This window comes from Nicotiana tabacum, chromosome 1 (genome assembly GCF_000715075.1).
Source record: "Nicotiana tabacum cultivar K326 chromosome 1, ASM71507v2, whole genome shotgun sequence".
In the NCBI taxonomy this organism is placed as follows: domain Eukaryota; kingdom Viridiplantae; phylum Streptophyta; class Magnoliopsida; order Solanales; family Solanaceae; genus Nicotiana; species Nicotiana tabacum.
Window position 1 is genome coordinate 20698963 of NC_134080.1, and position 23954 is coordinate 20722916.

At 39.2% G+C, this 23954-nt stretch overlaps 1 protein-coding gene and 1 non-coding gene across 2 annotated transcripts; one reads left to right on the top strand and one right to left on the bottom strand.

The window, feature by feature from the left end:
* The first annotated feature begins 16330 nt into the window (after positions 1 to 16330).
* On the top strand, positions 16331 to 18165 carry LOC107783720 (uncharacterized). The gene is made up of 4 exons (XM_075218414.1): positions 16331 to 16511; positions 16611 to 17035; positions 17089 to 17361; positions 17542 to 18165. Exons 1-4 carry the CDS (start codon positions 16331 to 16333, stop codon positions 18163 to 18165), a joined length of 1503 nt encoding a protein of 500 aa, XP_075074515.1.
* On the bottom strand, positions 16781 to 16887 carry LOC142165077 (small nucleolar RNA R71). Its single transcript, XR_012696080.1, has one exon. It is a non-coding gene; the product is annotated as a small nucleolar RNA R71 (small nucleolar RNA).
* Positions 18166 to 23954: the final 5789 nt, after the last annotated feature.

A 23954-nucleotide genomic window follows, 5' to 3' on the forward strand; every position in this document is an offset into this window, starting at 1 on the left:
ACCATTTGTTTAAAAGCAGCCGAAACCAAAAGCAAAATGAATGAACTAACCAATCTAATTTCATAACAACAATTTAACTAAATCATGGGCTTAATTTTATTAACTAGGTGATTAAACTGATGATGAAAGACTTAGACGAACAAAACAAGGTGGACTAAAGACATCAGATAATCAAGCTTTCACAACGAAAAGAAAAGAAGAGGAAAAGAGAACAGGAGATGGAACCAATTTGAACTCAGAAAACCCAAACAAACTTCGCCCAAACCAAAAGAGAAAGGATGAGGAGGAAGATGAAACCGTGAAAGAAAATACAAGAGGGGAGGAGGAACTTACCAAATCACAGCTCGAAACCTATCGGAGACACAGGGCCTAACAAAATTAGCGTTGATTGTTTGAATCCAGACTTCAAAACTCGAAGAACAGCCCTTCTGACCATGCATGCACCAAGTCCGATAGAAAAGGGCTTTTGAACTTTCAAGGCTCGAACCCAGATCTAAGATTCGAGAAGCTCCGGCAAGATTCAAGGGAAACAGTGTGAGGATTCGGCACGAGGGGGTCGTAGTGGCTATGTGGTGTTAATCTGGGGCCGTTTGGGAAAAATCAAGTTTTGGTCTGATTTTTTATCGAAGATTCGAGAAACAGGGCTGGGATTTGAGAGAAACGGTTTAGGGTTTTGGAATGGGGAGGTGGAGAGGAGTTAGGGGTGTAAATTTGGTAGGGTTTGGACGCCGGCCGCCACCGTGGGCGATTTCCGGCGGGCGGCAAACGGTGGTTTAGGGCGGAGCTAATGGAGGGTTTTGAAGATGGCGAGAGACGAAGAGAGGGGGTCTGAGAGGTTCGGACACTTAAATATCAAATGATCCCAGCTTCAGGACCGTTCGATCAAGAAACCTCGACGGTCCTGATCTGTTGCCAAGGAAACGATGTCGTTTGGTTGGAGGGAAACCGGATCGGGTTGGACACGGGTTTAGGCTGGGTAAAGGGTATTTTGGACGGGTGTGGACTTGGGCTTTGGAAATTTTCAGTGACTTGGCCCAAAATGTGAAATCCCTTTCATTTTTATTCAAACCCAACTTAATTCAAAACCTTTTTTTCCTTCTTTCCTTTTTTTCTCTCTTTTTTTCGAAATTTAATTAAAATCAAAATTAATTTCTAGAACTAAACAAAATTAATTAAACCTAAAATGATAATTAACACAAATAATTTAAAAATAAATTAACAAAAGAAAGCTACTCAACATCAAAGCTAAAATTAAAAGTGCAAATTAAACTATTTTTTGTGATTTTTCCATTTTATGCGACAATTAATTTTCTAATTAATCCTAAAATGTAGAACCAACCCTAATTGAAAATGCGACATATTTTTGTATTTTCACTAATTAAAATGCGCAAACAAAAAATACAAACAATTAACAGAAAATGCCACGAAAATCCCCAAAATTGCAAATATTGAAAGAAATTATTTTGTTTTGAATTTATGGGAGTAATTCATGTAGGGCAAAAATCACGTGCTCACAACGGGCAAAATCACTCAACCCACCGAGAGGTGTAGAGTGGGTAAAATCGTGCAAAGGTTATATCATACTCCCCAAACATGTCAATCATGCTTTAGACTCAAGTATCTGTCAATTGACCACCTAGGCGAAAGTCACTACCCTAGTGCCTTTTAAACCATTTGAACAACCCGTTTTAGTTTAACTCTTAGTTTAATCTAGTTTTATTTACCATTGTAGTTTGATAAAAGTAGAAGTAAAACAAAAACCCCAAAAATGTATAGAAGTGTAATCTGGAACACATACGCAACTCTAAACTAGATAGATACCCGACTCCAAATTCTAGCTCTTTGTGGAAATCGATCCCGACCCTAAATCGGGTAAAAGCTCTTCGACCCTCTTTTGCTACTTAATAGTAGTGTAGAGTAGGCTTCGATCAGTAAGCTATCCCCACCTATCTTGAGTTAAATCACCTCAATATAGCACAACGATGTGCAAGTCCAGGGTTTGATACCATCAGAACATCATTTACAATCATTACTCACCTCGAACTGGTCAAATCTCTAGCTCGTGATGCCTTTGCCCCTCGAATCAGCCTCCACTCGCGTCGAATCTGTCCAAAAATCAGAACGAGGACGTCAAAATATGCTAAGGGAACGAAGCCCAAGCGAAAATAATCAAAATATGACACAAATCCCAAAATTACCAAAACCCAACCCTGGGCCCAGGTCTCGAAATTCGATAATTTTTACATCAATAGATTCCTTATCTCCCCATGAGTTCATACATATCAAAAGTTTTGAAATCCGACCTCAAATGGTCCTTCAAATCCTCAAGCAAAGGTCTAAGTTTCCAAGCCCTAGTTTCCCCAAATTTTAACCCTTAATTTCAATAATTTCTAGCTCAAATTCGTGAAATAATAGCATAGGAACGGGGTTTAGGTCCAAATTCCTTACCTCAATGAAGTCCCCTTGAAATCCTTCTTTCAAATCGTCCAAAAAGCCCCAAAGTCGCGATAGAAATGGTGAAAATAGCTAAAAATCGCGATGAACACAATTTATACCTCCTGCCCAGGCATTTTCTCATCTGCGGCCCTATTTACCGCTTCTGTGGTATTGCATTTGCGGTTCTTTATCCACTTCTGCAAAAGTCACTTAACTTACCATTTTCTGCATCTGCGATGCCATTCCCGCATCTGCGACATCGCAGGTGCAGTCCCTATAACTGCTTCTGCGGTTCCTGCCATCTTTCCAGCTTCCGCTTCTGTGACCGCTTTCTCGCATATGCGGCGTCGCACCTGCGGTCCCCAAATCCGCAGGTGCAGAATACCAGAAGCAGAAAAAATCTGCAACTCACCAAGTCTCAAACTCCTCCGTCAACCATCCGAAATCACCCCGAGGCCCCCGGGACCTTAACCAAAAGCACTAATATATCCCAAAACCTTATTCAAACTTGTACAAATCTTCAAAACACCTCAAACAACATCACATCAACCAAAACACATCGGATTCAAGCCTAAGTTTCCAAAATCTTCCGAATTTCGCTTTTGATCAAAAACCCAACCAAACCACGTCCGAATGACCTGAAATTTTGCACACACATCCTAAATGACACAACAGAACTACTGCAACTCTCGGAATTCCATTCCGACCCCTATATCAAAATCTCACCTATCAACCGGAAATCGCAAAAAATCCACTTTCGCCAATTCAAGCCTAAATCTACTTTGGACCTCCAAAACTCATTTTGATCACGCTCCTAAGTCCCAAATCACCTCCCGAAGCTAACCGAACCATCAGAACTCACATCTGAGCCCTCTAACATATAAGTCAACATCTGGTTGACTTTTCCAACTTAAGTTTCCTCAAAAGAGACTAAGTGTCTCAAACCTTACCAAATCATTTCGGATTCGATCCGACCAACCCGATACCATATAACACGGATAAACAAAGTGTAAAGAAGCAGAAATGGGGGAAACAAAGCGGTAACTTATGAGACGACTGGCCGGATCGTCACATCCTCCCCAACTTAAACAAATGTTCGTCCTCGAACGAGTCAAGAAACATACCTGAAGCCTCAAACAGGTGAGGATATCTACTCCGCATCTCCCGCTCGGTCTCCCAGGTAGCCTCCTCCACGGGCCGACCTCTCCACTGCACTTTCACTGAAGCTATATCTTTTGACCTCAACTTCCGAACCTGACGACCCAAAATAGCTACTAGCTCCACATCATAAGTCAAATCATTATCCAACTGAACCGTGCTGAAATCCAGAACATGAGACGGATCCCCAATATACTTCCGGAGCATGGAAACATGAAATACTAGATGCACACTCGACAAGCTAGGTGGCAAAGCAAGCTCATAAGCCACCTCCCCAATCCTTCGAAGCACCTCAAAAGGCCCAATGAACCGAGGACTCAATTTCCCTTTCTTCCCAAATCTCATAACACGCTTCATGGGCGAAACCTTCAACAAAACCTTTTCACCAACCATGTAGGACACATCTCAAACCTTCCTATCAGCATAACTCTTTTATCTCGATTGCACTGTACGAAGCCTCTCCTGAATCACCTTCACCTTTTCTAAAGCATTCTGCACCAAGTTTGTCCCCAATAGCCTAGCCTTACTGGGCTCGAACCAACCAACCGGAGATCTGCGCCGCCTCCCATACAAAGCCTGATATGGAGCCATCTAAATACTCGACTGGTAGCTGTTGTTATAAGCAAACTATGCAAGTGGTAGAAATTTATCCCATAACCCTCCGAAATCAATGACACAAGCACGCTACATGTCCTCCAATATCTGGATAGTACGCTCGGACTGCCCGTCTATCTGAGGGTGAAAAGTTGTGCTCAACTCAACCTGAGTACCCAACTCTCGCTGCACAGACCTCCAAATCTGCGAAGTAAACTGAGTGCCCCTATCTGAAATGATGGAAACTGGGACACCATGCAACTGAACAATCTCTCGGATATAGATCTCTGCTAACCGCTCTGAAGAATAAGTGGTACACACAGGAATGAAGTGTGCGGACTTGGTCAGCCGATCCACAATCACCCAAATAGCATCGAACTTCCTCAGAGTCCGTGGAAGTCCAACAACAAAGTCCATAGTGATCCTCTCCCACTTCCACTCGGGAATATCCATCTGCTGAAGCAAGCCACTGGGTCTCTGATGCTCATATTTCACCTGCTGACAATTGAGACACTGAGCTACAAATCCTACAATGTCTTTCTTCATTCTCCTCCACCAATAGTGCTGCCTCAAATCCTGATACATTTTTGTGGCACCCGGATGAATGGAATACCGCGAGCTATGAGCCTCCTCCAGAATCAACTCCCGAAGCCTATCCACATTGGGCACACAAATTTGGCCCTGCATCTTCAACACCCCATCATCACCAATGGTCACATCTCTAGCATTATCATGCTGAACTCTGTCCTTAAGGACAAGTAAATGCAGATCATCATATTGGCTCTCTCTGATGCGATCATATAAGGAAGACCAAGAAACCATACAAGTCAATACCCGATTGGGCTCCAAAACATATAATCTCACGAATCGATTGGCAAGGCCTGAACATCAATTGCAAAAGGTCTCTCCCCAACTAGAATATATGCCAAACTCCCCATACTCATTGCCTTTCAGCTCAACTCATCGGCCACCACATTGGCCTTTCCCGAATGGTACAATATAGTGATATCATAATCTTTAAGCAACTCTAACAATCTCCGCTGCCTCAAATTAAGATCCTTCTGCTTGAATAAGTGCCGGAGGCTACGATGATCAGTGAACACCTCACAAGACACACCGTACAAGTAATGTCTCCAAATCTTCAACGCATGAACTACGACAGCCAACTCCAAATCATGAACGGGGTAGTTCTTCTCATGGGGCTCCAACTTACGAGAAACATAAGCAATAACTCTACCCTCCTGCATCAATACACAACCAATGCCAACTCTCGAAGCATCACAATACACGGTATATGAACTTGAAACTGATGGCAAAACTAACACTAGAGTTATGGTCAAAGCTGTCTTGAGCTGCTGAAAGCTCTCCTCACACTCGTCCGACCATACAAATGAAGAACCCTTCTGAGTCAATTTGGTCAAGGGCGATGCGATAGATGAGAATCCCTGAACAATACGGCGATAATAACCTGCCAAACCAAGAAAGCTGCAAATCTCTGTGGTTAATGACGGTCTGGGCCAACTCTGAACTGCCTCTATCTTCTTCGGATCAACCTGAATCCCTCGCTGGACACCACGTGCCCTAAGAAAGCCACTGAACTAAGCAAAAACTCACACTTGGAGAATTTTGCATAAAGCTTCTCCCCCCTCAATCTCTACAACACAACTCTTAAATGCTCTGCGTGCTCCTCCTAACTACGCGAATATACCAGAATATCATCAACGAAGACCATGACAAACGAGTCAAGATAAGGCCGGAACACACTGTTCATCAAATGCATGAATGTTGCTGGGGCATTGGTCAGCCCAAAAGACATCACCAAGAACTCATAATGACCATATCGGGTCCTGAAAGTTGTCTTAACAATATCCGAGTCCCTGATCTTCAACTGGTGATAACTTGAACGGAGATCAATCTTGGAGAACACTCTCGCTCCCTGAAGCTGGTTGAATAAATCATCAATGCGAGGCAAAGGATACTTGTTCTTAACTGTTACCTTGTTCAATTGCCTATAATCAATGCACATCCTCATTGTGCCATCCTTCTTCTTCACAAATAGAACCGGCGCACCCCAATGTGACACACTAGGCCAAATGAACCCTTTATCAAGGAGTTCCTGAAGCTGCTCCGTTAATTCCTTCAACTCTGCTGGTGCCATACGATACAGTGGGATAAAAATGGGTTGAGTGCCCGACACCAAGTCAATACCAAAATCAATATCCCTGTCCGGTGGCATGCCCGACAGGTCTGCAGGAAACACATTGGGAAAATCCCTCATAACTGGAACAGGATCAATACTGGGAGTCTCAGCATCGACTTCCCTCACAAAGGCTAGATACGAAAGATAACCTTTCCCAACCATACGCTGGGCTTCCAAGAATAAGATCACTCTATTGGGAACATAATTGGTCACACCTCGCCACTCGATCCGCGTTACACCCGGTATAGCCAATGTGACTATCTTAGCATGACAGTCAAGAATAGCACGACACAGAGATAGCCAATCCATGCCCAAAATGACATCGAAATATACCATAAACAATAATAAAAGATCCACACGGGTCTCCAGACCCCCAATAGTCACCATACACGATCGGTACACACGGTCTACAATAAATATATCGCCCACCGGGGTAGATACATGAACAGGTAAAGCAAGAAACTCACGGGGCGTACCCAAATAACGAGCAAAGTATGATGACACATATGAAAAGGTGGAACCGGGATCAAATAATACAGAGGCACCTTTGTGGCAGACTGAAACAATACCTGTAATAACAGCATCTGAAGCAATAGCATCGGGTCTACCCGGAAGTGCATAGAAGCGGGCCTGACCACCACCTGATCGACCTCCCCCTCTGAGGCGACCCCTAGTTGACTAGGCGAGTGGTGGTGAAGTAACTGGCGCTGAAGCCGATGACTGATTCACCTGCACGCCTCAAACTATAACCAACATAGCACATAGCCGTGCAATCACTAATTAATAGTGGACTCCCCCACTTGGATCGAATTCATAGACCAAAACATACACAATAACTCATAACGCATATACTTTATTGTTGCCATAATACCACAGTGAGATTAAACTCAATCCTTCATAAGCTCGTGGAACACAGATCATCTGGTACTTTATATCTTCTACAAATCTCGCATTCACTCTCGTAGTAGTCAAGCCTACTCTCTTGTGCAACCCAAATTCAAATTGTAAAACATATATTTCCCTAGTAATAGAGATCTTCCAATAAATGACACAAGGGATACGCAAACTTCCGAACAATCCGCGGGAGATAACCCCACCTGCTTTGCCTCAAACTAGCATTTCTGTATACCTTCCACCGTCATAAACATTACGCAGTCACTTAAACTTCATGAGTCTGAACTCAGACCTCAATATGAAATTTACTCCGCTCCTAACTAGGAAACATGGAAAGATTCTTCACACACCCATAACTCGGGGCTATACCTCAAATCAAGATGAAAATCGAGCACCTAACAGTCCTTCTATCCTCCAGCAGACCCTTTTTGTCGCTTCCAAATCACATGAATACAGCTCGCAGTCACATCACACTCATCACGTAACTATCTAGCCATCACCTCCCTTAATAGGGACACAACAGAACATATGGATCCAGAAACACGCGCTCACAAAATCAATAGCTCAAGGCTCAAGCTATAGGCAAAAATCCAGCCTCGAGTCCTCCAGATTGGCCCAACATCAACGCACAGAGATCACACCTTGCCCCTCGATCAGGGAATCACAAGCCATCGATGCATATCTGATACCGAGCGCTCATGCGTGCATACGAACGCGTGGAAAGAATTCAAAAAGTTACTTTTCAAGCTAAATCAAGGACGCACGATAAGAATTCAAGAATGTAAAATTTTTCTAAACGGTTCTGCAGCCTCTCGAGGATAAATACAGACGTCTTCATACCGATCTGCAAGACTCTACTAAACCTGCTCATGACTCGTGAGACCTATGTAACCTAGGATCTAATACCAACTTGTCATGACCCAAAACCCGTACGCTGTCGTGATGGCGCCTCTCGTGAAGACAAAGCCAGCCGACACTTTCCATTTTCCAATTATTAACAATTAAGCATTAAGACAATTTGAACATGAATAATTAGACCAAAATTTAAGCAGTTAATAGCATAAATAGCGGAAAAATACCCAACACAGCCCGAAACCAGGGTGTCACTAGTCATGAGCATCTATAAAACCTAATACAAGTCTGAAAAGTCTACAAACTATTACAAATGTCTGATAGGAGATAGAAATGATAAAGAGGGAGAAACATGGGACTACGGATGTGGAACAGCTACCTCGTCGACTCCGATATCTGCCAGGAGCTCTCAACTCGCACTGGCAGGATCCGCAACACCTGAATCTGCACACTGGGGTGCAGGAAGTAAAGTGAGTACTCCAACTCAGTGAGTAACAAATGTTAATAAAGACTGAAAGCAAGAAATCACGTAAGGCACAAAGCATTCTATAATGAAGTGGTAAAACCATTTAAAAACAGTAAATCAGTGAAAGATGGGTAAAATTCTTTAACTCAAATGTAGTTTCATGAAAAGCCTTTTTCAATAATTAAGCAAGTAATTGACAGTCAATTATGAAAAGTAAACACATAAAGGCTCGCCCCTCGGGCATATTATCAACAAATTCGCCCCTCGGGCAACATCTCAGAACAGTACCAGCCCCTCGGGCAATCACGTAGAAAAATACCAGCCCCTCGGGCTCAATCTCACATCACAATGGGTACCCGCGCTCACTGGGAGTGTACAGACTCCTAGGGGGGGCCCTTACGACCCAAGCACAATATCAAGCCACCTTGTGGCATCATCACTAGGCCATCAGCCTCATATCAATCAAGCCACCTCGTGGCGTACATATCTCAGGCTCTCGGCCTCATAATCAGCATCAAATGTTTCCTCAAAACATAGGCCCTCGACCTTACTCAGTCAAAATCCTCACAAGCCACTCGAGCAATAGTAAAACATGATTCTCAGCCCAAAAATATCATTTAAAGATCATGTAAGTGTTTAAAACAGAGTAAACATGGTCGAGTACAAAAATAGTGAAATATAACATGACTGAGTTCGAGCATAAAGTCAAAATAGTGAGGAAATACTAGTAAAAATCCCCGAAGGGTTCAAATAGTTGGCACAAGGCCCAAATATGCCATTCAGCCCAAATCAGGATGATAGCAAATAGATTTTTGTTGAATATGCGGTAAAATAGTCATTCGGGATGGACTAAGTCACAATCCCCAACAGTGCACGACCCCACGCTCGTCATCAAGCGTGTGTGTCACCTCAATATAGCACAACGATGAGCAAGTCCAGGGTTTCATACACTCAGAACATCATTTATAATCATTACTCACCTCGAACCGGTCAAATCTCTAGTCCGCGATGCCTTTGCCCCTCAAATCGGCCTCCATTTGCATCAAATCTATCCAAAAATCAGAACGAGGACGTCAAAATATGCTAAGGGAATGAAGCCCAAGCGAGAATAATCAAAATACGACACAAATCCCGAAATTATCAAAACCCGACCCCCGGGCCCATGTCTCAGAATTCAATAATTTTTATATCAATAGATTTCTTATCTCCCCACGAGTTCATACATATCAAAAGTTCTAAAATCCGACCTAAAATGGTCCTTCAAATCCTCAAGCAAAGGTCTAAGTTTCCAAACCCTAGTTTCCCCAATTTTTAACCCTTAATTTCCATAATTTCTAGCTCAAATTTGTGAAATAATAGCATAAGAATGAGTTTTAGGTTCAAATTCCTTACCTCAATGAAGTCCCCTTGAAATCCTTCTTTCAAATCGTCCAAAAAGCCCCAAAGCCGAGATAAAAATGGTGAAAATAGCTCAAAATTGCAACGAACATAATTTATACCTCCTGCCCAGGCATTTTTGCATCTGCGGCCCTATTTACCACTTCTGCGGTACCGCATTTGCGGTTCTTTATCCGCTTTTCGGAAGTCACTTAACTCACCATTTTCCGCATATGCGATGCCATTTCCGCATATGCGGCATCGCAGGTGCGGTCCCTATAACCGCTTCTGCGGTTCCTGCCATCTTTCCAGCTTCCGCTTCTGCCACCACTTTCCCGCATATGCGGCATCGCACCTGCGGTCCCCAAATCCGCAGGTGCAGAAATACCAGAAGCAGCAAAAATCTGCAATTCACCATGTCTCAAACTCCTCCGTCAACTATCCGAAATCACCTCGAGGCCCCCGGGACCTCAACCAAAAGCACTAACATATCCCAAAACCTTATTCAAACTTGTACCAATCTTCAAAACACCTCAAACAACATCACATCAACCAAAACACATCGGATTCAAGCCTAAGTTTCCAAAATCTTCTAAATTTCGCTTTTGATCAAAAACCCAACCAAACCACATCTGAATGACCTAAAATTTTGCACTGACATCCTAAATGACACAACGGAACTACTGCAACTCTCGGAATTCGATTCCGACCCCTATATCAAAATCTCACCAATCAACCGAAAATCGCCAAAAATCCACTTTCGCCAATTCAAGCCTAAATCTTATCCGAACCTCCAAAACTCGTTCCGACCACGCTCCTAAGTCCCAAATCACCTGCCAAAGCTAACCGAATCATCGAAACTCACACCCGATCCTTCTAACACATAGGTCAACATCCGGTTGACTTTTCTAACTTAAGCTTCCTCAAAAGAGACTAAGTGTCTCAAACCTTACCAAAGTCATTCTGGATTTGATCTGACCAATCCGATACCACATAACACGGATAAACAAAGCGTAAAGAAGCAGAACTGGGGGAAATGAAGCGGTAACTCATGAGACGACTGGCCGGGTCGTCACAGGTCATAGTGTCAAATGATCCACCATATTCTCCAAATTTTCTCGCTTATCATAGCTATCCCAACCTCCCTAGTAGCTACATCATTCTTCCTCCAACTACCTTTCCCGAAAATAACCCTCCTGTCATATCAACTATTCCCACTATCACAACTTCTCAACAACCTTTGTTTCAACAGTGAACACCAGTTCAAACCTGTTGATACCCAGTGCTACTCCTCAGAATTGGTCCACCAGGTCCCGGACTCATATAATCATAGCTCTCAAAATGAGCCTCACGTTGAGAATGAAAAGTTTACAAGGAAAGAATAGTGAGATGAGATATCCAGAAAGCTGAAAGGTATAGAACAATCCTTAAAGAACATGCAAGGGATGAAAAATCAGATTAACATGTCTTACAATGACTTGTGTATGTTTCCTGATATTCCTCTACCAGCGGGGTTTAAAATTCCAAAGTTTAAATTGTAAGATGGGCTTGGAGATCCAGTAGCCCATCTAAGGGGTTATTGTAGTGAAATGAGAAGTGTTAGGGGGAAAGATGATTTGTTGATGGCGTATTTCAGTGAGAGTTTGAGTGGGGAAGCCTTGGAATGGTATACTCGTCAAGATGTCAGTACGTGATATGCATGGGATGACATGGCTCAAGATTTTGTTCGACACTTTCAGTACAATTAGACATTATCCCAGACCGCTCCTCCCTATCTAAGATGGTAAAGAAACTCGAAGAAAGTTTTAGGGAGTTTAGGTTCAGATTGAGGGAACAAGCTGCTCGGGTCAGTTCCCCGATTGATGACGAAGAAATAGTTAAGCTTTTCCTACAAGTTTAGGGACCACCTACTTCAGTCATTTGATCTCGGCTTTAGGTAAACCTTTCAATGATGTGGTAAAAATGGGGGAGATGGTAGAAGAAGGAATCAAGTCAGGCAAAATCATGTGCTCTGCATTGAATAGTAATACAAAAGACATTCAGAACATCTCAGTAAATTTGGGGGGAAAGAAGAGAAATTAAAAAGATGTTGTTGAGCCCCGCCAATGACAAGATTCAGTGGGCGTTCCTGCTCAAAGCTTTCAGCCTCAACATCGACCCCATGAATATCGCCGTACTCCAGATAATCCTCCCCAATGTTATTTCTCTCCAAAAAATCCCCAAAGTCATACCTCACCGTCCCAGTTCTCTATCCACAATGCACCGCCATATGCTCCACATCCATAAGACCCGCAATGACCGGCACCACTTCCACAAATGTCTCACCTACCTCTACAAGCATATCAACCACTTACCCGCAAGAGATTCCAACTGAGGCCGGAGTACAAAATGAAAAGGCAGCAAAGAAAAAAGTCTTTCACTCCTATTGGAGAATCATATGCCAGTCTGTTTCAAAGGCTGCGGCAATTGGACATGTTGAAGCCGATTCAGATAAAAATTCTGAACCCCCTTCCAAAGAAATTTGATTATTCTCAAAGGTGTGCATATTGATCTAATGCCCCGGGGCACGACATAGAAAAGTGTTGGCATCTGAAAAGAGCAGTCCAGAAGATTATTGATGCAGGTGACGTTACCGTGCAAAATCCAGATGCAGCAGATACTAGCTAAAGTCCATTGTATGTTCATAATGAGATGCATATGGTGGGTATGATTTGTGCTGAAAAGCAATATGAAAACTCTTCTAAGCTCCTTGGAGGGCCATTTGCAGCAAAGTTTTCAGCGTAATCAGTCTCGGTGCCAGAAGTTGATCTTAAGAACGAGTCGGTAAAAGGGACTCAAAAGCTATTTGCTGAGGTCAATGTGATTGAAATTGGTAATGGTCTTGGTAATATGGATGTGGAACTCAGTGGCTAAGATGTCGAGCTTGGTAATTGGAAAGACACTCCTTTCTTGGCTAGCCAGGGAGGAGTTTTGGTGGTGTGTTTTGTCATCATTTCTGATGTCCGGGTTATTTCAGGGTTGTAATCCGGATATTATCTTGAGACTTAAACCCTTTTTTATTTTATTTTATCTGGTTCATTTAGCCGTAATAATGTGTCTAGCGTTATCTAGGATTGTTCCAGGGTTGTAACCCAAGTTTTATTTTGCTGGTTTTAGTGTTTAAACCCTTTCACCTGTCTAATGCAACCCGTTTTCTATTATTTCTAGTCCATTTTTGTTTAGTTCTCTTTTCCTTTTATAGTTCTTTTCATGGTGACTCTAGTGACATGATACACATGCTGAATTCTTAGTCTGTTCTTAAAAGTCAGGCTAATCATGGAACAATAAAACAAGGTTCGAAGATAACAGGGACATTTGAGGGAAATAAGTAAAGATTTGGACATTTTGAGATCATTTAAAGCCCGAATTGTGTGGAACTGTGGCAAATAGTCTTGGAAGTTAATAGGACAAAAAGAATTTTTTGCAACAGAGTGCGTCCCAAACAATTTGAAGCGAACAACTTTGAGTACAAGTGCATCTCAGGTTACAAGGTAAAGCTAAGTAGTTTGCTCAATGTAAAGAAAATTACCCAACAAGAGTTCTGTACTTGACAAGGCACTAAAGAAAGGTGGAAGGCATATTTGTGTTATCAATGCTAATGCTCCAAAAGAAATGCTATGCATGATCTTCATTTTTCATCCTCACGTCACATGTGTCGTACTTGGAATCTTCAGAGATTGAGAGGCCCTCTTTCATTTACCCAAATACTTTATACCCTTTGATACTCTTTTGAGCCTGTGCTGATTTCTTTGACCTTCCCTCTTTTGGAACCAAGTTAAAGTCATTAAAAAAAAGACAATTCATGTCCCCATAGGGTTGTTTTAGAAAGTTCATTCGAAAAAAAACTTCAAAAAGAAAAAAACAAAAGAGAAAAAGAGAAAAAGAAGAAGAAAAAAGAAAGGAAAAATAGCAACAAAAAGTATCTCTTTGAACTATGTTCGACCTGATTCTTGTCACCAAAAGATACGTAGGCAGCCTTACGGTTCGGTCTCACCAAATAAAATATTTCATAATCCAATGATGTCAAGAATGGGGTAGTTTTTCTTAGAAATTCCATCTCAAAAAAAAAGAATCAAATTCTCTTGTTTTAGAAATTAGGACAAAGTTTTTAAAATGGATTCCAAAAGTTGTAAATAAATTAACCATGTTGTCTTAGTTATTTTGAGACTTTATGATATCCCTTCTTTCTAACCGTGTCTAAAAGTCATATACAGTCCAAAAAAGACCTCCCAGACAATCTTTGAGAGTGCCGAGTTAGACATGCCAGGAGCATATAATATTTTTACCATGGTTAATGCCTTGTTATATGCAGAATCAGAGAAAATAAGAAGAAAAGAACAAAATGAGAGAGGCTTGATGGTGAAAACCCTTCGGGCAATACAAGTCGAATAAGGATCATGAATCAGATAGGATGATCGGAGCATTGAAGCCCAATTCACGGCTTAGAGGTATAATAAGAGTTGAACATTAGACTTGCTTGACAGATTAGGCCGCTTAGTCCAAAATGCATGTCATGATCATTGGAGTTGGTGTCCACATTTGATAAGTTTCTACTTGGTAATTTTCTTGTTAGATGCCATCTCTTTCCATTGTCCCCTTATTTTATTCCTTTTGCTTTGTTCAAATCATCTTTTTGAGTCCGTTTGGTCAGAATAAGTGAGAAATGACTTCAAAATTTTCTACCAGCTTTCCAATTGCACAAAGCGGAGTGATAAGTATAATTATTCATGTATTTTCATATGTAAATAAATAATATTTTTGTATAAAAAAAAGCATGAATAATTTATATTTACTCTCCTATAAGTACTAACAAATCTTGCAGGGAAGGATTATTTAAAAGGAAAAAAGAAGAAGAAAAAAGAAAAAAAGAAGAAAAAGAACGCATCAAGAAATGAAAGGAAGAGTTATGCCATGATTGATCCAACACCTACTTTTCTTGTCGCGACAATGAAGAAGAAAAGATATATCAATTAGCGTCGCGACGATGACACTTATTGTTGTAGCACAATGAGAAGAAAAGATAAAGTAATTAGCGTCGCGACGACAACTTTTACTGTCGCAACAGAGGATTAGTTTGCCTGAAATTTTCTCCTATAAATAGGGCCTATCTATGTAAGGCAAGGTATGCCAGAATAGTATAAAAGAGTCGATCTCTTAATTGGATTCTCTAGCTTAAATTTTGGCAGTTAATATTTCTTTCTCTTTTAGGAAGTATTCTATTTCTTTATCATCTTAGTAGTACTCTTATCTACTCCATAATGAAGTAAACTACTCCAGTTGGGATACTTGAAAAAGCTTGCTAAGTTACTATAATATATATTCAGTTCTATATGCTCTTGTCCGAGAAGTTGCCCAAATCTCCATTTTTTTTGTACCAAAGTAATAAGGTGTTGATTATTTAATATGGTCAAATCTAACTATTCTATTTTATAACTACCGTTGTGCTAATTTTTGTATTCGGAAGAAGCAAAATAAGTTGCAGCGAATAGTTATAAATAAAATAGTCATTGGGCAAATTAATATAATCGCAGCTACTTACAAGTGTCTTTAGTCTTACTTATTTCAATCTTTATCCGAAAAAGAAAGTGATTTGATTAAGTCTATTGATCTAACGAGAACTAATCGAAAGAGGTTTTTGTTATTATTGGTACAACTCAGGCAAGAAAATATTTCTGTTCTTATAATCACTAATTGTAAATTATTTAATTACACTAATCGGAAGAGGTGTTTAAGATAGTTACTTTAAAGTGAAGAAAATATAATTGTATTAGAAATAATCAATTATACTTTCGAGAAATAAGTATTAGAGTTTGAATCTTATTATATTAATCTTATCAAGCGGCTTCAAGGATTCCCAACACTTTCTTATTATTTCTACTCAATTAGTTCTTTGCCTCTAAAAATCTTAGAACTTTCGCTCACTCATAAATTCAATTCTCCTAAATAGTGATGAAGATAATCTAAATCCGTAGCATAGATGTTCCAATCTCTGCGGGACAATATCTTAAATTGTATTATAATTTGACAAAGCACGAGCAAGAATTCCTATGCACATTGGCCTCGTCAAATTTTTGGCGCCGTTGCTGGGGATTGGCAATTATCTACTTCTGATTAATTATCTTCTTACTAATTTGGGAAACTATTTTTTTTCTAATGCTTATTTTATTTTCTTTCTTATTCTCAGGAATTTCAGCTAGTTTATGACCCGCTCTTCTTCTACAGAGTTGTTTAAATACGATCCTGAAATTGAAAGATCTTTACGATTGCGCAGGAAAGGACAAACTTCAACTTTTCATAGCACAACTAGAAAAGACATGGAACAAGATGAAGGACTTCTCAATGATCCACACCAAATTCCAGAAGACCAATTCGATGAAGCAGCACCACGTCCAACTAATATAATTCTGAGGGATTATGCTAGACCTGATCAATTTGATTGTGAATCAAGTGTTAGAAGACCTCCTGTGGCAGCTAACAATTTTGAAATCAGGACTGGTTTGATCCAAACAATTCAACAATCTTGTTAGTTCATTGGAGATCCCAGTGAAGACCCACATAGTCATTTGATTAATTTTCTTGAGCTTGTTGAAACAGCTAAGTATAACGGGGTATCACCGGATGCAATTAGGCTAAGGCTTTTTCCTTTTTCTCTGAAAGGAGAAGATAAATCTTGGTTACGTAGCCTGCCTAGAGGATCCATCACAACATGGGATCAGATGACTCAGAAATTTCTAAACAAATATTTTTCTCCTGCTAAAACAACAAAAATGAGACAAGATATTAATAATTTTTTGCAAATTGACACTGAGTCAGTTTATCAGGCTTGGGAAAGATTAAAAGGTTTATTGAGAAAATGTCCTCATCATGGAATTTCCGATCACATGCTTCTATACATTTTTTTTTATCACGGGTTAAAACCCTCATCAAGAAATGTTATAGATGCAGCTGTCGGAGGTTCCATAATGGGAAAAACTACTGATGAAGCCTTACAATTGTTAAATGAAATTTTTGAAAATGCAGTGCAGTGGCCATCTAACCGTGTTACTATAAAAAGGCAGTGACTGTGAACCAGGTAGATGCTCTGAACACCTTAACTCAACAAATTGCTTCCTTAGCAAAAAAGTTTGAAACTTTTAAGGTGAATCCACAACAATCTGAAGGTTGTGACATTTGTGGTGAGAATCATCTCAATCATGAATGTCAAGCCACAAATCAGAATGATGAACAGGTAAACTTAATTGGCTACAAATCTTACCCCTATGGAAGTCCCATGGCTCAGAAACATCCAGGATTCCAATGGAGTAACCCCAATGGTGCTGAAAACTCACAGTTTTTAAAACAACAGGTACAAGGACTACCAGGATTTCAGAATCAGAATAGGATGCAACAAAATTTTAGACCTTATCAGCCTAAGCCACAACAGTCTCATACACCTAGCCTTGAAGATTTGATGTACAAATACATAAAGGCTACAGATGAGAAAATGGAGAGTCATAATTCATCGTTGAAAAATCTGGAAATTTAGGTAAGTCAATTGGCAACTCTTTTATTAGGAAAAATTCAAGGACCATTGCCAAGAAACACTGAGAAAAATCCGAAAGAGCATCTCAAAACCATTGCGTTACGATCAGGAAAGAATTTGGATGACCCATATCCAAATCGACAAGGCAAGGTACAGGAAGAAAAACAGGAAAAAGGAGACTCCACCAAGGTAACATCTGAACAGCCAGAAGAACAAAAGAAAAAAAGAAAAGAAAGAACAATTTCACAAGAAAATCCTCCCTCTGAGGACATTCCTTTTCCCCAGAAAATGAAAAGAGAAAATCTTGATAAACAATTTTCTAAATTTCTTGAAATTTTGAAACAACTTTACATAAATATTCCATTTACTGAGGCTTTAATGCAAATGCCCTCCTACGCCAAGTTTTTGAAAGATATTTTGTCAAGTAAAAGAAAATTGGAAGGAATCTCTGTAGTCAAACTTACAGAAAAATGCAGTGATATTCTTCAAAATAAGCTTCCACAAAAACTTGGTGACCCAGGCAGTTTTACAATTGTTTGTACTCTTGGAGGTGTTCATTTTGAAAAAGCATTGTGTGATTCTGGCGCTTCAATAAATCTGATGTCTTTCTCAATTTTTGAAAATTAGAACTTGGGGAAATGAAAAATACAATTGTTTCTTTACAGCTAGCTGATTCAAGTACTAAAAATGCTAAGGGAATTATTGAGAATGTACTTGTCCTAGTTGACAAGTTTGTATTTCCAGTAGACTTTATAGTACTTGAAATGGAAGAAAATAGTGATGTACCTTTGATTCTGGGTAGACCATTTCTGGCAACCGGTAGAGCAATCATCGATGTTCATCAAGGACAATTGATACTAAGGGTCGGTGAAGAGAAAGTCATCTTTGACATGCAGAAAATAATGACATATCCTGATGACGAGTCATCATCTTCTTGTTTTTACATTGACTTATTAAATGATCTTGCAGATAAATACAAAGATGATCAACTAATCTCTGACTCATTAGAAAGATGTCTGGTAAATTCTGGCTCTACAAATGATGATGACCCAATAATTAAAGAAGAAGCTGAAACACTGGAAAGTGGACCACAAAATGAGGAAGTTTTATCAAAAGTTCAACAAAAAATTGAACTTAAAACTTTACCTTCTCATTTAAAATATATTTTTCTTGAAGCATCACAATTTCCAATGATCATTTCCTCTTCTTTGACTGTAGAACAAGAAGACAAATTGATTAGAGTCTTGAAAGAACACAAGAAAGCTTTGGGATGGACTGTAGATGATATCAAAGGAATCAGCCCAGCCATTTGCATGCACATAATTCTCATGGAAGAAGATTACAAACCAATAGTCCAACCTCAAAGGAGACTTAATCCAGCAATGCAAGAGGTAGTTAAAAAAAAGTGGTGAAACTTCTGGCAGCAGGTATCATCTACCCCATATCTGACAGCCCTTGGGTAAGTCCTGTGCAAGTAGTACCAAAAAAAGGAGGTATGACTGTTGTGAAAAATGAAAATAATGAACTCATACCTACAAGGACAGTATGGAGAGTTTGTATTGATTACAGACATCTCAATGACACTACTAGAAAAGATCACTTTCCTTTACCTTTCATTGACCAAATGTTGGAAAGAGTAGCAGGACATGGTTTTTATTATTTTCTTGATGGTTATTCAGGTTACAACCAGATTCCAATTGCACCAGAAGATCAGGATAAGAAAACTTTCACATGTCCCCATGGAACGTATGCTTATAGGAGAATGCCATTTGGTTTGTGTAACGCCCCTGCTACATTTCAGCGTTGCATGTCAACCATTTTTTCTGACATGATTGAGAAGTTTCTGGAAATTTTTATGGATGACTTTACACTTTTTGGCAAAACATTTGAAGATTGTCTTCAGCACTTGACCTTAGTTCTTACGAGATGTGAAGAGACAAATTTAGTTCTTAATTGGGAGAAATGTCATTTCATGGTCACAAAGGGAATTGTTTTAGGACATAAAATTACTGCTAAAGGGATAGAAGTTGATAAGGTAAAAATTGATCTAATAGCAGGATTACCCCCTCCCACCACTGTTAAAGGCATTAGGAGTTTTTTAGGACATGCAGGTTTTTATAGAAGGTTTATAAAAGATTTTTCAAAAATCACAAAACCTTTAACTAACCTACTAATGAAAGATGTAAAGTTTGATTTTACTGAGGATTGCAGAAAAGCATTTGAAAGTCTTAAGGAAATATTAGCAAATGCCCATGTTGTTATCTCACCAGACTGGAACAAACCTTTTGAGGTAATGTGTGATGCAAGTGATACAGTTATTGGAGCTGTATTAGGATAAAGACGAGATAAAAATTTTCGTCTCATTTACTATGCTAGTAGAACTTTGAATGAAGCTCAGCTGAATTATGCCACAACAGAAAAAGAACTATTGGCAGTAGTATTTGCTTTTGATAAATTTCGTTCTTATTTAATAGGAACAAAGGCTACAATATTCACTGATCATGTAGCATTAAAATATCTCTTGGCGAAGAAAGATGCAAGACCCAGATTGCTAAGATGGATATTATTGCTACAAGAATTTGACCTTGAAATTAAAGACAAAAAGGGAACGGAAAATCAGGTAGCAGATCACCTTTCCAGGTTGGAAAATCCACCAATTGAGACAGTGGTTATCCGAGAAGAATTTTCGGATGAACATATTTTCTCCATCACCGCTATTGTTAACCAACCCCCTTGGTTTGCCGATATTGCTAATTACCTTGTTGGAAAATGGATACCAAAGGAATTCTCTTATCAGCAAAAGAGAAAACTCATGACCGACGTAAAATATTATTTTTGGGACAATCCTTACTTGTTTAAATTTTGTGCAGATGGAATTATCAGAAGATGTGTTCCTGAACAAGAAATGACAAAAATTCTTAATCAATGTCATGATGGAGCAGTAGGTGGGCATTATGGAGCAACTCGCACAGCAGCAAAAATCTTGGAAGCAGGTTTCTATTGGCCATCACTTTTCAAAGATTTAAGACAATATGTTCAATCATGTGATCGCTGTCAAAGAATGGAAAATATTTCAAAAAGGGATGAAATGCCTCTTAACACCATTCTTATTTGTGAGATATTTGATGTATGGGGCATTGATTTCATGGGTCCCTTTCCTTCCTCCCATTCTTTTGAATATATTTTGGTTGCAATTGATTATGTGTCAAAATGGATAGAAGCAATAGCTACCAGAACAAACGATGCAAAAACTGTGTGCAATTTCTTGAAAAAGAATATTTTTACACGGTTTGGGACTCCCCGAGTAATCATCAGTGACCAAGGTACGCATTTTATGAATAAACAATTTGAGATCCTATTACCTAAATATGGGGTCACACATAAGACTGGTACACCATATCATGCTCAAACAAACGGCCAAGTTGAAGTTTCAAATAGGGAGTTAAAAAGAATCTTGAAAAAAACTATTGGAATATCTAGAAAAGATTGGGCATTGAAACTAGATGATGCTTTATGGGCCTATAGAACAACATAAACACCAATAGGCACATCACTATATAAGCTTGTTTTTGGAAAAGCATGTCATCTACCAGTCGAACTAGAATGTAAAGCTTTTTGGGCAATTAAAGTACTAAACATGGAACCAATAAAAGCCGGTCAACAACGTTTGTTGCAGGTCAATGAGCTAGATAAATTTCGATTAAGCTCATACGAAAATGCCTGTTTGTACAAAGAGAAAGTGAAAAAATGGCATGATAAGTTAATCAGGTACAAGGAATTCAAAATAGGGGACAAAATTCTTTTGTATAATAGCCGCCTAAAGATTTTCCCAGGTAAGTTCAGATCAAGGTGGACAGGACCATATATAATAACTGGTGTGACACAATTTGGAGCTTTTGAAATTCAACATGTCAATGGTGGAGACAAATTCAAAGTTAATGGACACAGGTTGAAGTTATACATTGGAGGACAGTACGAGAGACATCCGTCCATTACAGTGATACAATGAGAAAGCAACAAAAATAAGTCGAGCTGACGACATTAAACTCAGAACTAATTTCTTTTCAAGCAAGTAAATATATTATACATATAGCTAAAATTATACCTAAGATTATTGTACATACAAATAATTATTAAAATAGCTTCTATAATTACAGATATCTACTTGTGCATATATTCATATAATAGTTAAGTTTTTAATTACCTAATCTACCATTTGTAATTATTCATTTGAGAATCACTTGTTTTGTTGGGTTGCAAGATATTTACGTTAATAGAGTTTTGCCATATAAATTAGTCATGTAAAAAAAAAAAGTTTTTCAAATTCGTAGAGTTAATATAGAAGTTCTATGTAGTAGTAATGTAAATATATACATAATATTAATATATATTATATTATATCTTGCTGGAATATGAGATACATATATTGTTATACTACCTATACTTACTAGTTATGAACTACGTGTTTTTTTTTGAGAATCTAGTTTTCCATTTCATATATATGTTACTTACCCACGTAGAGTTGCTGTACTTATTTCTAGTTTCAATAATTACCTTTGTCAGGCCATTAAATGCACCAAAGGCAATCAATGTTGCAGCAGTAAATTAAAAAAAAAAAGGTAAATTGAAGAGACAGAGAAATTAAAGGCCATCAGTGAACCAACAAGCCAAAGATGCATCAGGAGAATTAATGTCGCATCGTAAGTTCTCTGTCATTTTTTTCAAACCATCTAATTTACTGTTGCAACAGTCCCTAGGCTGAAATCTGATTAATTTAAAGGGGGACCAGTTTATGAAACTTACCATTGCCGGAATTTGTTAATTCTTAACTGGAATATTCTATCTCAGGCCTCCTCTTGTTTTCCCCTGTTTTCTCCCCTTTCTCCTCAACTCTAAACTTAGTTTGTCTTGTTAAAATGCCTCCCAACAATACTGCTCCTCCAAGAATAGATACATCTCAGGATGGAGAGTCATGGATTCAAGAAAATCTTGAAAGAAACCCCATTCATGAGAAAGGAATATTTTTTGATCCTCAAGATGGGGAGGAGGATGAATATGTGTCTCAAGTGCTAGAATTCTATCAATGGGGTGAATTTTCTAAGCCACCAGGAAAGTTTTGCTTGGACTTAGTGAGAGAATTTTACAGAAACTTAAATGAAAATGCTCAATTTTCTACTGTTAAAGGAATGAGAGTTGATTGTTCTCCACAAGTTATCAATCGTTTGTATCATCTCACACAAGTGGATGACAGTCAAACCTTAGCATTTATTAACGATCTTAATCTAGATGAGCTAGAGCATTTGTTATGTCCATTTGGAGCTACTTGAGGGTATGATGCAAATGCAGCTAAGGTATGTTTAAAAGGGCAAAATATTATGTACAAAGGTAGACCACTTCTTACCTTTTTAAGTATCAGAGTGATTCCTAATACCCATAAAACTGATATATACTTGAATAGATTAGTTTTGCTATTTGTAATTTGTTCAAGAATGCCACTGAATGTGGGTAAAATCATCAATATCCATATGAAGTTCTGTAGATTTGATCCCACTGTGGGGACTTTATGGTTTCCATCAACCATAACTAAATTGATCAAGGAAGCTGGTATCATTGTAAATCCAAAGACTTTGAGTCCTTCTAATAAAAAGATCGACAAAAAGTGTGGTCGAAACTTGCAAAAACTAAAGGCCCATACAAAAGAGAAGGAGAAGAAGAGCTTCTTTTGAGAAACAGGAAACAACCTCCTATTTTTCCGGGAGGAATGAGGGAAATCAGGGAATCATTGGCTGAAAAGTTTGTTTCCATGGAGGAAAAAATTGCAAGAATGAGGGAAGAAGTGAATGCTAAAATTGATGGTGTAGTGGATAGGTTGATGAAGAAATTGGATAGGCTAGAAAATCTCATAATGCAGGAGATAATATATAGTACAACCATGTCTTGGGCTCTAGCAAATTTTACGCAAAGAATGGCTCGGCAATGGAATTACAATGAGCCAACAACTTTTCCACCATTTGAATTCGTAGATCCATCTACTTGCCCGATACCAAGATGGTACACCCTTGCAGATTTGGAAGCGATGGAGGGCATAGAAAACTCGCAACCACCCCCTCTTCCTAATAGAGAAAATCCACCACCACCTACTGCCAATATTGTATCCGATCATAGCAGCGAAACCTTCTCTAATTTACCAGATCTAACTGCTGTTTTTTCTATACCCTCTCCCATATTTACACCAGCATTTAGAGGTCCAAGAATTAGGGAGCCTAATCCAGTAACAAGAGCAACAAAAAAGCCTAAACTTGTAGAAGAAAAAGGGAAGAAACCAATGGAGGAAGGAGATGATTCTTCAGATGGTTGGACATCAGTTTAAGTAGCCCAGTTTGGACAAACAAGTATGGAACCATCACATGTGATTG